This window comes from Phocoena phocoena, chromosome 3 (assembly GCF_963924675.1).
Source record: "Phocoena phocoena chromosome 3, mPhoPho1.1, whole genome shotgun sequence".
Lineage (NCBI taxonomy): Eukaryota > Metazoa > Chordata > Mammalia > Artiodactyla > Phocoenidae > Phocoena > Phocoena phocoena.
In genome coordinates, this window is record NC_089221.1 from 164,064,182 (window position 1) to 164,078,179 (window position 13,998).

Here is a 13,998-nt window from a genome sequence, read left to right on the forward strand (position 1 = left end):
TGCCCCCTTCAAGGCTCTCACCTCACCCAGGGTGATCCCCTGAGTCCACAAGGCCCTGCACGATCCGCCCTCATCTCCTCTACTTTCCCCCTTGCTCACCCTGTTCCAGCCACACCAGCCTCCTCGTTGCTCAGCAAACACGCCAAGCACCGTCCTGCCTCAGGGTCTTTGCATGGGTTGTTTCCTCTGCCAGGATGGTTCTTTCTATCTATGTGGTTCCCTCCCTCACCTCCTTCAGGTCCCTGTCCAAACCCTTAATCAAAGAGGTCTTCTAGCTGTCTCCCAACCTAAAACAGCTGCCCCTCCTTCGATGCCTTTTTCCTGCTTTATTTCTCTGGTCTTTATCATCTCATGCTATTGTTCACCACATCACCACTAGGGGGCACGGTCCACAGTCTGGTCTCTTTTCGCTGCTGGTGGTTGCAGGGTCTAATGATACAAGGGACTGTGGTCACTGGAGCCGACCTGCATGGGTGTAGGGGTGATTGGCGGGCCTGGACACAGGTTGGGAAGTTGTGGGAGATCCTTGGGAAAATCATCCGTGTAGCTGGGTTCTCAACATACTTGACACCAACCTATGACAGTTTTTTTTTTTTTTTCCTCTAGGGAAGCAGTTGGAATTAATAGCTAAGTCTCTTGTCCACTGTAGCTAAGTGAGGTGCTTGGGGTCTCTGTGGGTCCTTCTCAGAGACATGGGAAGGGAAACAAGAGAACATGACATTCTTGTGAAAAGTCACTTTCTCCTGACAGCTTACATGTTTCCTGTTTCTAGTGAAGAAAAGGAAGATACCTATTGTTATGGACTGAATTGTGTCCCCTGCTCCCCCGGATTCATGTTGAAGTCCTAACCCCCAGTGTAACGGCATTTGGAGATGGGGTCTTTAAGGAAGTAACTAAAGTTACATGAGGTCATGAGGGTGGTCCCTAATTCAATAGGACTGGTGTCCTTATAAGAAGAGAGAGATAGACACCAGGGATGCACATTTCCCGGGCCCTGGGGAAGGCCATGTGAAGACATAGCAAGAAGGCGGCCATCCGCAAGCTGAGGAGAGAGGCCTCAGGAGAAACCAAACCCACTGGCATCAGAATCTTGGACATCCAGTCTCCAGAACTGTGAGGAAATACATTTCTGTTGTTTATGCACTCAGCCTCTGATATTTTGTTATGGTGGCCAGAGCTGATTAAGATACCCGCTCTTGGCATCTGAATTAGGTAAGGTCAAGGTTTCTCACCCTGTCAGCACTTGAGGCTCCATCATTCTTGGTTGTGGGGTCGTCCTGTGCATTGCAGGGTGTTGAGTAGCACTCACTTACCCCAGTCCTGACAACAAAGCCTGTCCCCAGACATTCCCAGGTGTTCCCTGGTGGATAAAACTGCCTTCAGTTGAGAACCACCTTAGACTCTTTCTGCTTTAATTCACTGGGAGATCTTGCATTCAGGACTGTCGTTCCCATTTAAATAAGGGGAAAGTCCTTAGGGGATTTCAAGGTGGCCCTCCCCTGGGGTCATGAGATCTGCTCAAGGCCACATCTCAGCTTTACTCCTCCTCCAGGTACAGAACTGTTAACACCGGGGTTCCCAGGGACAGAGGGCTCCCTGGTATTCAGGCATCAGTCCCCCACAAACCAGTTGTGTCCCAGAGTTTATCGCCCGAAGGGTCCTCCCCTCTCCCACATCACTCTGCACACCTCTGGTGAACGTTCTCTGTGGCAGGGTCTGTTCCGTGCACCCTGAGACATTCAAGCAGCATCCCTGGCCCCTACACACCAGTTACCGTGAACACCAGCCCTCTCCCAGTTGCGACAACCCAAACTGTCTCCAGACATTGCCAGTGTCCTCTGGGGGCAGAATTATGCCTGGCTGAGAATCCCTGACTTAGGGTTTAACCCCTGACCCGGATCCACAACCTCTGACCCTGCTCTTTCTTTTCCATAACATGTCCCGCTTTTGAACACGTTACATATCTACTTATTGATCGTTGCCTGTTTATTTGTTGCCTCTTTCCCCACAGCCCCACAAGGGCCAGAGGTTCGTCTGTCTTTCACTGCCCCATCCCACGTGCCAAGGACAGAGCCAGGCACCCAGCAGGTGCCCAGTGGACGTTCTCATTCAATGAGCTGATAATGAAGGCAGGTCAAAGCCCTTCAGCTCCCACCAGGCCACCCCAGCACCTTCCAGGCCCTTGCAGAACTTGCCTCCAGACAGAGCCTGGTCTTTGAGGGTATTAAAGGACGAGACAGTGGCCTTTTGGCTGGTCAGCCACGTGGAGCCCTGAAGGAGAGTCCAGGCTGGCCCGGACTCAGGGAATGCTGGACAGCTGTAGAGATTCTGCTACTGGCTGGCTGAGGCCTCGTCTCTTCTCCACACAACCGTCCACTGCTGTCCACAGCTGTTAGCATGCAGGTGGCACAGTGTTTATAAAGCTCTCCCTGCAGGCTCTCAGCAGAAGCCAGAACGTTAGCTTGAGGCTGGGGAGTTTAAAAAAAACTTTTATTTTATATTGTAGTATTTTTTTTTTTTTTTTTTTTTGTCCACGCCGAGTGGCTTGTGGGATCTTAGTTCCCCAACCAGGGATCAAACCCCAGGGCCCTGGCAGTGAGAGCGCCAAGTCTTAACCACTGGAGCAACAGAGAATTCCCTGGAGTAGTTGATTAACAATGTCGTGATAGTTTCAGGTGTACAGCAAAGTGATTCAGTTATACATATACATGTATCTATTCTTTTTCAAGTTCTTTTCCCATTTAGGTTATTACAGAATATTGAGCAGAGTTCCCTGTGCTATATTGTTGGTTATCAATTTTTAATATAGCAGTGTGTATATGACAATGAGGCTGGGGATTTGGGATTTTGATGTGTTAACTGGGTTTACGTTCGTTCAGGTAGGTGGCTGGCTCTGTCCTCATCACCTTCTGGTTGGGGTGGGGAACAGGAAGGCAGTGGGGGATGAAGGGACACAGCCCAAGCCCCTTGGGGGAGGTTTCAGGGATCCAGACACAACGTCTAGAAGAAAAAGAAACATGACGACAGAGGATTTTTTCCCCAGGCAAGAATGAGATTCTTTCGGGAGGAGAGAACAGAGGGGTGAGTGGGAAGGAGAAACAGACAGAGAAGAGGAAGGACAGACACAGAAGGGACACAGATAAGACAGATAAGGAGACACAGAAGGAGACACAGAAGGAGACAGGTAAGCAGAGGGACCCGCTCTCTTTCTCTCCCAGCTAAGATGGGCCTCACAATTTTTGAAGAATCTGAAGAATCACTGAGGTTAATCCACTCCTCCATGTTAACCCCTGCCTGCTGGAAAGGAACTCAGTGTGTTTAGAAGCAAATTCAGTGTTGAAAAAAGTGTGTTGTACTTTCAGCTGGCCTGAGACGTGATTCTGTTGAAATGGCTGTGATGGTCAGCACTGTTAGAACTGTTGTCCCCAAGCTCTCGGTTGAACTTCCTTGACTCCAGAGCTGTGCCCCATGGAACTTTGGGAGGAGACAGGACGGGGAGGGGTCCCTGGCTCACAGATGCTGGGGGCATGACCCTCTGGGAGCTGAGTAGGGTCTGGGGTATGAGTGACAATGCCAGCCAAGTGGCAGGCACATCCCCGGAGTCCTTGAAATCCTCACGTGGGGAATCTGGTGAGTGTCCTAAAGGCTGGACTTGCTAAAGTCCCACAGAAGGGGTTCTTTTTTTTAATATATATATATTTATTTTATTTTTGGCTGTGTTGGGTCTTCGTTGCTGTGCGCAGGCTTTCTCTAGTTGTGGTGAGTGGGGGCTACTCTTCGTTGTGGTGCATGGGCTTCTTGTTGCGGTGGCTTCTCTTGTTGCGGAGCACGGGCTCTAGAGCACAGGCTCAGTAGTTGTGGCTCATGGGCTTAGTTGCTCTGCGGCATGTGGGATCTTCCCGGACCAGAGCTTGAACCCGTGTCCCTGCATTGGCAGGCGGATTCTTTTTTTTGCAGGCGGATTCTTAACCACTGTGCCACCAGGGAAGTCCCACAGAAGGGGTTCTGTGCCATAAGAGACAACTCAGCAGGTCTGGGTTGTCCAAACCTTGCACATTCCAAAGGAATGACTGGTTCTTTTTTTTTTTTTTTTTTTTTTTTGCGGTACGCGGACCTCTCACTGTGGTGGCCTCTCCCGTTGTGGAGCACAGGCTCGGACGCGCAGGCTCAGCGGCCATGGCTCATGGGCCCAGCCGCTCCGCGGCATGTGGGATCCTCCCGGACCGGGGCATGAACCCGCGTCCCCTGCATCGGCAGGCGGACTCTCAACCACTGTGCCACCAGGGAAGCCCCAGGAATGACTGGTTCTTGACCAGCTCCTGGAAGATAATGTCTAAGTCCTAGAGTGTCATGCCTGATAAGAGTGTTTTTGTTTACCTGGGGGCCTTGGGCCAGGCCAGATGGTTTATCCTAGCAATGTGATTTATGGTGGGGGCCTTGAGTCATGTGGTATCAGCGTGGCCAATAGAGGGGCTGGAGGCTGAGCAACTAAGGTCAGCCAGGCTTACAACGACCAACTCCCAATAAACACGCTAGACACCAAAGTCCAGGTGGGCTTGGATGGTTGGCAGTACCGCATACATGTTGTCACACAGCATTGCTGGGAGAAGTAAGCAGTGTGCATGTGGCTCCACTGGAAGGGAGTGGAAGCTCCCTCTTGGTCTCTCCCGGACCCTGCTTCATGTGCCTGCTTCCTTTGCAGATTTTAATCTGTATCGTTTTGCTGTAATAAGCCATAACTGTTAGTAAAACAGTTCTGAGTCCTTCTAGCGAATCACTGAGCCCAGGTCTTGGGTTATCTTCAGACCCCTGAACACAGGTCCCCAGAGGGAAACAGCAGCTGGGATTCAAAGGCATTATGTACCAAGAGTAGGTGCACTGTTAGACCCATTTTACAGAGCTGTGGCAGGCAGAAATCTAAAGTTGCTCCTTCTTTCCCAGCAAAATTCTGGTTATTCAATCAAATGCTTGGGACTTCCCTGGTGGTGCAGTGGTTAAGAATCCGCCTGCCAATGCAGGGGACACTGGTTCAATCCCTGGTCCGGGAAGATCCTACATGCCACGGAGCAACTAAGCCACAACTACTGAGCCTGCGTGCTACGACTACTGAAGCTTGCATGCTCTAGAACCTGCGTGCCAAAACTACTGAGCCCACGTGCTGCAACTACTGAAGCCTGTGTGCTGCAACTACTGAGCCCACGTGCTGTAACTACTGAAGCCCGTTTGCCTAGAGCCCATGCTCCGCCACAGGAGAAGCCGCCACAATGAGTAGCCCACGCACTGCAATGAAGAATAGCCCCCACTCGCCACAACTAGAGAAAGCCCACAGGCAGCAACGAAGACCCAACGCAGCCAAAAAAAAAAAAAAATTAAATCAAATGCTAGTCTAGGGACTGCTATGAAAGGACTCTGCAAATGTAATTAAAGTCCCAAGTCAGCTGACTGTAAGCTGATCTGGGTGTGTCTGACCTAATCAGGTGATCCCTCTAAAAGCAGACCATTTTCTTTCTTTTTTTTTTGCGGTATGCGGGCCTCTCACTGTTGTGGCCTCACCTGTTGCAGAGCACAGGCTCCGGACGCGCAGGCTCAGTGGCCATGGCTCACAGGCCCAGCCGCTCCACAGCATGTGGGATCTTCCCGGATCGGGGCACGAACTCGTGTCCCCTGCATTGGCAGGCAGACTCTTAACCACTGCGCCACCAGGGAGCTCCAGACCATTTTCTTGGCAGCAGAAGAAGTTAGAGCGATTTGGAGCACATAAAGAATTAGATACATCCCTGGGAGCTAAGTGTAACCTCTGGCTAAAAGCCAGAAATGAAACAGGGACCTCAGTCCTACAACCACAAGGAACTGAATTCTGCTAACATCTAAAGGAGCTTTGGAGTAAATTTTTCCTCGGAACTTCCAGAGAAGCTCTAGAGAAGGTGACCTCGCCACCTTGATTTTGGCCTTGTGAGACCCTGAACGGAGAGCCCAGTTGAGTCCACCTGGACTTCTGACCTACATAACTGTGAGCTAATAAGTAGGTGTGTTTTAAGCTGTTAAATTTGTGGTCACTTGTTACATGGCATAGCTAGCTAATACATGCACTGAGGCTCAGAGAGGGTGAAGTCTTCTGCCAAGGTTTACAGTTGAGGACAGGGAAGGTAGGTGGGCAAGGTGAGTCCACTTTCCCACGTGATTACAAGAAAGCTGCTGCTCACACTTCTGCTTCCTCACCTCCCTGGGTTGGAACCTCCACCAGCTTCAACCATGCTGATGAGCAAACAGTCTGGGGCAGGCAGTGCCACAACGCAGACAGAACCTGGGCCCCCGCTGGTCATGTGCACCGAGATGCTTGGCAAGTCTGGACCACTTGCCTCTGACTTGTTGCATGAGAAAGAAACTTACACTGTGTGCCAGACAAGTGGCACTTATGCTGTCCCCTGAGTCTCGGCCTCCTGATTCTTTCTCACTCCATTTGGGGGCACCTCCTGCTCTCTCTACCTTCATCTGCATGTTTCCTGGCTCTAATAATGTCGTCCTCAATGTGCCCTACCTCTTCACTGGGCACTGTCCCACTGGAAGCTGCTGGTCTCCTTCCCTGAATGTCCCCACTCCGAGCAACTTCCAGTCTTGTCTCCTTCTCCCCCTCTTCTCCCCAGGGCCCTGGAAAGAACATGTGTCCCTAAAGTGCAGCCTTCCTTCCTCATAGCCTCCCAGGGGCTTCAGCTGGGTGGAGTCCTGGCCTCTCTCTTCAGCCCCTGATTCCCAACCCTCTTCTGGACGATGGACACAGCCCTCCACCAGCTACTCTCTCAACTTCCTTCTCTCTGGTGACGCATGTGCTGCTCTCTCTGCCCTGCTGTCCCGTCAGCTGCCAAGTCACATCCGCTCTACCGCCAGGCCTCAGAAACCCACTCCAGGCAGGAGGGCCATGACCCCTCCACCAGAGCTGCCCTGGTCAAAGTGACCAGTGGCGACCTGGCACAAGATCTGCTAGTCACTCTTGGTCCTCATCTTTCTTGGCTGCCGGGCAGCACCTGACACACTGGTGACGCCTTTTAGGAGCCTGAGTTGCCTTGGTCTCCACCCACCTCCCTGGCCACCTTTAATGCTGGGGTGGCCCCAAGCTCAGTCTTCGGGGGTCTGTCGATCCACTCATCCCCTTGGAGAGCTCGTCCAGTCTCCTGGCTTAAAAGCTGCCAGCATCTGACGCCTCCTGACTCTACATCTTCAACACAGCCAGGAAGACTCATCCCCTCACTTCCTTCAGAACCTTCTCGGGGGGCCTCCACCAGACGTGTAAGTTGGAGAGCCTCCTGCCTAGCCACCATCTTCATGTGTCACCTCCAACACCAACCTCCTGCCCTCCCTTTGCCCCAAACCTGCCCCTGCTATCTCTTCTGTCTCAGGGCACGGCAGCTCCATACTTCACGCACCGGGGCTCCAACCCCCGGGAGTGGCCTCGTTGCCTCTTCCCCTCACCCCCCACATTCCACGCATCAGCATCTGGTCCTCTTGACTCCCAGGAAATATCCAGAATCTGAATGTTCCACATCCCCTCCTTCCGAGCCACCATCCTGTGTTCACGTGAGTTATATCAGGCCTCCTCCTAGCTTCTCTCCACTGTGGTTAGAGGGAGTAGGTGCCTCCTCTGCTCTCGAGGCTGCTTGGTGCCCCCATGAGCAGAGCGCAAGTCAGTTCAACATAGCCCCAGGTGGGGGGAGGGGCTCTGCACCCGCTGGTCCCTCTGTCTGGAGCGCTTTCCCCCCAGGTATCCATGTGACTCCTTCACAACCTCGTTGGGGAGGCCTCCCCCCCCCACTGGATGTGTGACCTGCATCCTCCAGGCTTAGAGCGGTGTCCGGCACACAGGAGGGAAACTCTCAGTATTTGCTGAGCAGGTGAATGGCTGAGCCCTCCGAGGCCCTGCCTCCATCCACCCTGCCCCACGTCTCTGCTCCCGTTCCTGCCCTTACCCTTGGCGATCTTGATATCCAGGGCTGTGCGGATCAGAGCCATGAGGGTAGAATTGAAGTGGACGGTGTTGTCATCGGCAACAGGCAGATCCATCCGCAGGAGCCTCTACAGAAAACCAAAGGCAAGGGCAGTCATTCCCAGGCACCCCTCCCGGATCCCGTGAGCCAGACCCACCCTACCCAGGGAGCCCCAGGAAGAACTCTGAAGGCAGCGGCTAGGGTGCCCCCCACCCTCAGGTTACCTGTCCCGGTGTTCCATTTCCTGATTGCCCTCGGTGGCTCCCTCAGGGAGGGCACTGGGGGCTCTCCTATGCTGCGGAGCCCCTGCCCGTTCCTCGCCCGCCTGCTGGACCCTAGGGCTGGCATTTTCAGGGTTGGCCCACATCCTTGCCCTGCCCCAGAGTTCTTCTGGACAGCTCCGTTCCATTCTGACCCCAAAGAAGAAGAGTACAAGCCAGATCGCAGCAGGCATGCAGCAGCCAGGCAGAGGGGTCCATTGCCGCAGCCGCCGGGGGCGCCGCTGGCTCTCCACCCCCAACCCCTGGCTCGGCCCAGACCAGACCAGATGGCCACAGACCGCATCATTCCTCCGAGAAGCGGCAGGCAGGCGACTCCCCCTGCTGATGGGGCGGGCCCCTTGCGCAGCACATGCAGCGAGGCCATGACACACAGAACAGCGGACAGGGGCGCATGCAGACGGAATCTCGAGACTCATTCATAGCTCCGTGGAAAGTGTATCTCAGGGGCATTTCCGGATCTTGGCTCTCTGTGCAATGGCAGGGGGAAGGGGTGAGGGAGGTGTTCCCATGGCCCAGGGAAGAAAAGATTCCCTGTATCCCAGGCAGGGGCTCTGTCCCCCATGCTTGGTGGCGTGGGAGAGGATGCTGGGCTAGTGTGTACCAGCCCAGGCTGAGGTGGCACGGAGATGGAGACTGATGTTCACCAGAGGATTCAGACACGGGTCAGCAGGAAACACAGAGTTGGAGATGGCGAAGGGGATGGCAGACTCAGAGCCGAACACAAGAGATGGGTTGAGGCAGGGTGGGGAGGGAGATGGTAGACAGAGAAACACATACACACTGGGCCACTGTGCACAGCTGTGCAGGCTGTGCACTGCACAAAGGGCTCCCCATCTTAGAAATCATGGACTTGTGTATTTAAATGACAACTTCCCAGCCGATAGTGGAAAAGTGTCTTGCTCTCCCCACATTGGTGGATTCCAATTGTTTTCCCACAGACAAAGTGTTCTGTGCAAAGGATGTTCGTTTCAAATTTGCACAAAGGTGCCTTATGGACCCGTGGCGGCCCTGCACAGAGACCAGGAAGGGAAGGGCACTCTCTCCCTCTCTCTTGCACACGCTCACACACACACCCACACTCAGCCAAGGAGAGACCAAGAGAAGGACAAAAGAAAATTAGAGAAGCGACAGGTACATGGTAGTAAGGCTGGTGGGGCCATCTCCTGGTCTCGCCTGGGAAGGAGGAGTTCATGGAGGGAAGAGGACGAGGAATGAGGTTGTGGGGAGGTGGTTACACGAGGCAGGAAGAAATGGGATGGACAGAGGGGAGGGAGGACTCTTGTAGACAGAGGAGGCCAAGGTGGATGGGTGAATGGAATGATGGGACCATTTTTTGTTTTTGGGAGGGGCTGACTGTAAAGGTCATCTCTGAACTTCTAGTGGATGAGTTAGGGGGAACAGAGCATCTGTCCTTGGGTGCCAAGGGAGATTCCGGGACGGGGTCTAGAGGGGTGGCCCGGCCCAGCCGCCTGGCGGCTCCTTCAGCCAGCATGCACCACCCCCCAGGTCGGCCATGGTGCCTGCCCGCCCCAGGCCCCCGCCAAGGCAGCGTGCATGGCCTGCATCAGGGTGCCACGGTCCAGGGGTCCAGCTGCGGCCCGCCTGCCCACTCTGGAACAATGGAGAGGCATGTTGGGGTGTCTTGGAGGGAGATGGGTGGCTTAAGGACAGGAAGACTGGGGAAGCAACTCCAGGGGGGAGGCAGGGGAGGAGAGGCTCTGGGTGCTCCCTGGGAAATCTTGGATCCCCCAAGGCCCTAGGTCAGAGATCAGCTTCAGGTGTGTGTGTGGGACCGTGAGACCTGGGGGCTCAAGATACAAAAGATGGGGTCCAAGCCCCTCCCTGCAAGGCACCTGCCCAGGTCTGGGCATGGGGGCCGCTCTGGGCTCATTGGCGACCCCCACCTCCCAAAGGGTGTCCAATTTGGTTCCTGGGGGACCAGGTGCGAGGGGACCTGGGGGCTCCCCTCACCCTCCCCCCGGCGTGTCGGCCATAATAGAGTCTCAAAACACCAAGACACACTGATCAGAAAGGACGGACACAGTATACTGCTTAGAATCAAGGGATGGTCATGATCCATTTACTCAAGGAGGAAAGGGGAAAAAAAGGAAAAAAGAAAAAGAAAAAAAAGAACAGTAATGCTGGAAAAAGAGACTCGGCTGGTTGTTCCTGGTCAGCACTGAAAAATCCCCAGTGCCCGGACATTGGTGGTCGGCAAGGGTTAGACTACCTTGTAAGCCACTCTGGCCGGACACTTCTTCCCCAGACCCAGGGGCGGAGACATGTGTCTCAGCATCTGATACATGTCCGGGTAAGGCATGCGGCCCCTGGCAGCACCGAAAACAAAAACGGGGGTGGGAACGGAGAACCAAAGGAAGGGTGGGTGGAGGGAGGGGAAGAAAAGGAAGGAAAAAAAAAAACAACCAAAAAAAAAAAAAAAACCAAAAAACCAAAACAAAAAAATCACACGAGCCGAAAAAATAGAGAGAGAAAGATGCAGAGAACGATAAAATAGGTATTTCAAATAAATGGAAAAGAGGAGGGAAAAAATGGAAGAGGTGATTAAAAAAAAGATTATTTCACTGCTTACGAGCAGGGAGAGAGAGAGAGAGAAGAGAAAAGTCAGATTCACTTTTGACTCTGGGCTATGGTTCTGGTGGAATGTGGACGGAAGTGGGGGCTTCTCACTTGGAAGCAATGCTTTGGTTCAGTGTCATTTAAAAAACTGGGTCAAGTTCTCTGGTTTGGCTGAGGCTGGTCTCTGAGGGGGCCTAGATGGGGAAGAGGGGCCAGGGCAGTGGAAGGAGGGCTGGGGGCTTTGGGAGGCGAAGGGTGGAGGAGGGGAGAGTGGAGGAGATGGTGGGGGGGGGTCAATGCAAAGTTACAGTCCCCCCGGATGTGTCTGATTTGGGGTGCCGTTGAGACCCCGGGATGGGCAGCTTCAGCTAAGAGCAAGCAGAAATGGCTGAAGGGAACGGAGAGATATATGTTCCATGCTTCATCAAGTCTATGTGACTGCATTCTGTTGGCTAAGTTTTCTAGTTTAGTGCAAAAGAGAGAGATGGCTCTGTTTTTTAGATTTTATATATATATATATATATATATGAAATATATATATTGAAGAACCCCAAGCCACACTCATTCCATGGATGCTAGCAGGTTTTAGTGGAAATCAAACCTTGCAAGCAACCCTATGAGGACATTTCTTGCCTAAGCCGAGAGGGGGAGATATTACACGCAATAAACTGTACATATCCTTATAATGAATCCGACCGCTGAAAGGAGAAGAGAGGGGATTAGTGGAGGCACGGGGTTAAGCTGCGTTCACACTGGCTCCCCGTGCACACAGTGAGGTCATGATGCCAGGGGCTGGGGACCCCCTGGCTTAGAGTAGGGGAGATGTGGGATGAGTGAAGGTCCCTGAGATGTTCCCAGACACTCACAGACCCTGGGGCAGAGGGTTTCATTTGGAGTGGGCTGGGAGCTCTGGGCTGGGGGAACCTCCCCCAGGGCTCTCTGTGTCTCCCTCTTCCACAATCTGGATGGGCTACACTGGGGGCTGGGGGGGCTCGTGGAATAGAGGACAGGGGGACAGCATCCAACTGCTGTGACCTAAAATCAAAAGAGGAAGAGTTAGGAACCAGCTGAAAGTCAAGCCCCAGCCCCGCAGCTCACCCCAGCCTCTTGGTCTCATGGAGGGTTGTCCGGGGCTGAAAGAATGGCGAGGATCGACTCCACCCCACCTTCTTCGTGAGGCTCCCCTCTAGTGTTCAGGCTGCTGAGGGCCCCCATTTAATGCTTTCTCAGGCCCCAAGCTCAGCCTGAACTAGAATCCTCAGTTTGTGGTTGGTGGGCTCTGAGCATCCTGCAAGGGCTTGGTGTTGAGCAGGCACTCAATACACTTGAGCAGGGTGGAGACCACCCTTGGAAACCATCACCTGTCAACCAGGAGGGGGCGCTCTTGTGCCTACGGAGATGGGAGAGCTCACTCCCTTCATGACCATGAAGATGCAAGGACCACCAAGGTTCTGTGTCCTCTCCCCTGGCCTTGTGTGACCACCTGCTCCAGGGTCCTGGGATCGCAACGGGAGCTGGGTTCCACCACTCTGATCTGGCAGCCAATTCTGTCTGCCAAGGGTACTAAACCAGCCCTTCTCCCCATACTGCCAGGAGAAATGAGGCTGAGAGGCCTCTGGCTTCCTTCCTGGGGCCTGGATAACTTGTCCTCACCATCTGGAAGCCTCACAGTGGCGGGGGCAGGAGAGACTCATAGGAGGTGAACTCATGGTGGATCCCCTCCCTCGTCTCTCAGAAAACCTGGGGTTTGGGCAGCAGTGGTACCCAAATCATTTAATCCAGGATGTGTGAGGGTGTTGATTCTCATCTTTTTTTTTCTAGACTGATCCTCCTGAAATCCCTGCTGGCTCTCCAGGGAGCCAACACCCCAAGGTCTGGATCCTGACCTAGACTGTGCTCCAGTGCCAGAGAAAGGTGGGTGATGTGGCTGGAGGATTTGGGGTGACTGCTTACCACGCTGCGGGGTCGTACTCGGCCCAGACACGCACGTACTCATCCAGGTGGTGGGGACCCAGGATGGAGGAATCTCGGGTGAGGTACTCAAAGTTGTCCATGATGACAGCAACAAAAAGGTTCAGCATCTGTGGGGACCCCAGGGGCCAAGATGGGGTGGGGGAGAGGGAGACACATCCAAACACATATACACAGAGGCCCAGAGGGAGAGAGGGAGGGAGATAAAAATGGGAAAAGGTAGTCAGAGAAAGAGATGGGGGAGATAGAGGAAAGACACATGCCCACAGAGGGAGCCCAGAGACAGAGAGATGGAGAAATGGAGATGGGGGAGAGAGACAGAGACAGAGATAAAGATGGAGACAGAGAAAGATACAAAGAGATAAAGACCAACAGTGATGGACAGAGACAATCAGAGGGAGAGGTAGAGAGGCTGTGTTAAATAGAGGCCAACACCAAGGGGACCACCATGACCCCAAATCCTCCCACACCTGACCCCCAATGGGCCAGAACCCTGTCATGTTTCCATCCTCAGCATAAAGTAAGCACTCAGCAAATATTTCTTCGATGGATGGATGGATGAATTTTCCTGCATTTGTCTACATCTTGTAGCACCTTGTCATGTGCTCTTCTAGCCTTTAGCACATGGGGTGCTTGCATCAGTCTTGCCTTCAGGCCTTAGTAAATGCTGCTCCCTCAGTGGACATCATTTTTCTCCCTTTGGATAATGGCATCTGGGGAAACCCCTGCCCTTATACTTAGATGCTGTTGTTGGGTGTGGCTGGCTTCACAGGTGGTGGTCACATGACCTTGTGATTGGTTAGGGAGGGGTACATTACCCAAGGTGGCCAATGAGAGCCTTCCTTGGGATTTTTGCTGGCACTCTGGCAGCCATCTTCCCTTTATAGGGAGAAAGTTTGAGAATAAAGCCAGTGTGAAGGAGAACAGCAAAGAGGACAGGGTCTGCTATTGTCTGGATGCAGCCTCATTTGGACTTTTCAGTTATATAAGCTAGTGAACTGCATATTTCACTTGTCAGTTTCGGTTGAATTTCTGTTACTTGCAACCAATTTGATCAATACATGGTCTAAGCCCTGCCCACAGTCCCTGAGGGCCACTCTTTGAAATCTTCCTTCCTTCAGTCTGAGTCTCCCCTATCAAAGCACCTATCAGATTGTATTGCTACTGTCTCCTGACTTGTCTGCCCAACA

General features: G+C 53.2%; 1 protein-coding gene across 3 annotated transcripts in view; it reads right to left on the reverse strand.

Annotated features, from left to right (window-relative positions):
- CACNA1A (calcium voltage-gated channel subunit alpha1 A) overlaps positions 1 to 13,998 on the reverse strand; it is a 236,061-nt gene that overhangs the window by 8,399 nt on the left and 213,664 nt on the right. For 2 of the 3 annotated variants that reach the window (XM_065874591.1, XM_065874589.1), the window contains 3 exons: positions 12,791 to 12,918; positions 10,491 to 10,587; positions 7,962 to 8,067 (listed from right to left, as the gene is read on the reverse strand). In XM_065874591.1, coding sequence (XP_065730663.1) covers positions 7,962 to 8,067; positions 10,491 to 10,587; positions 12,791 to 12,918 — 331 coding nt within the window. Of the gene's footprint in view, positions 1 to 7,961; positions 8,068 to 10,490; positions 10,588 to 11,438; positions 11,536 to 12,790; positions 12,919 to 13,998 lie in introns of all 3 variants that reach the window. The other variant, XM_065874592.1, reaches the window with a different exon arrangement.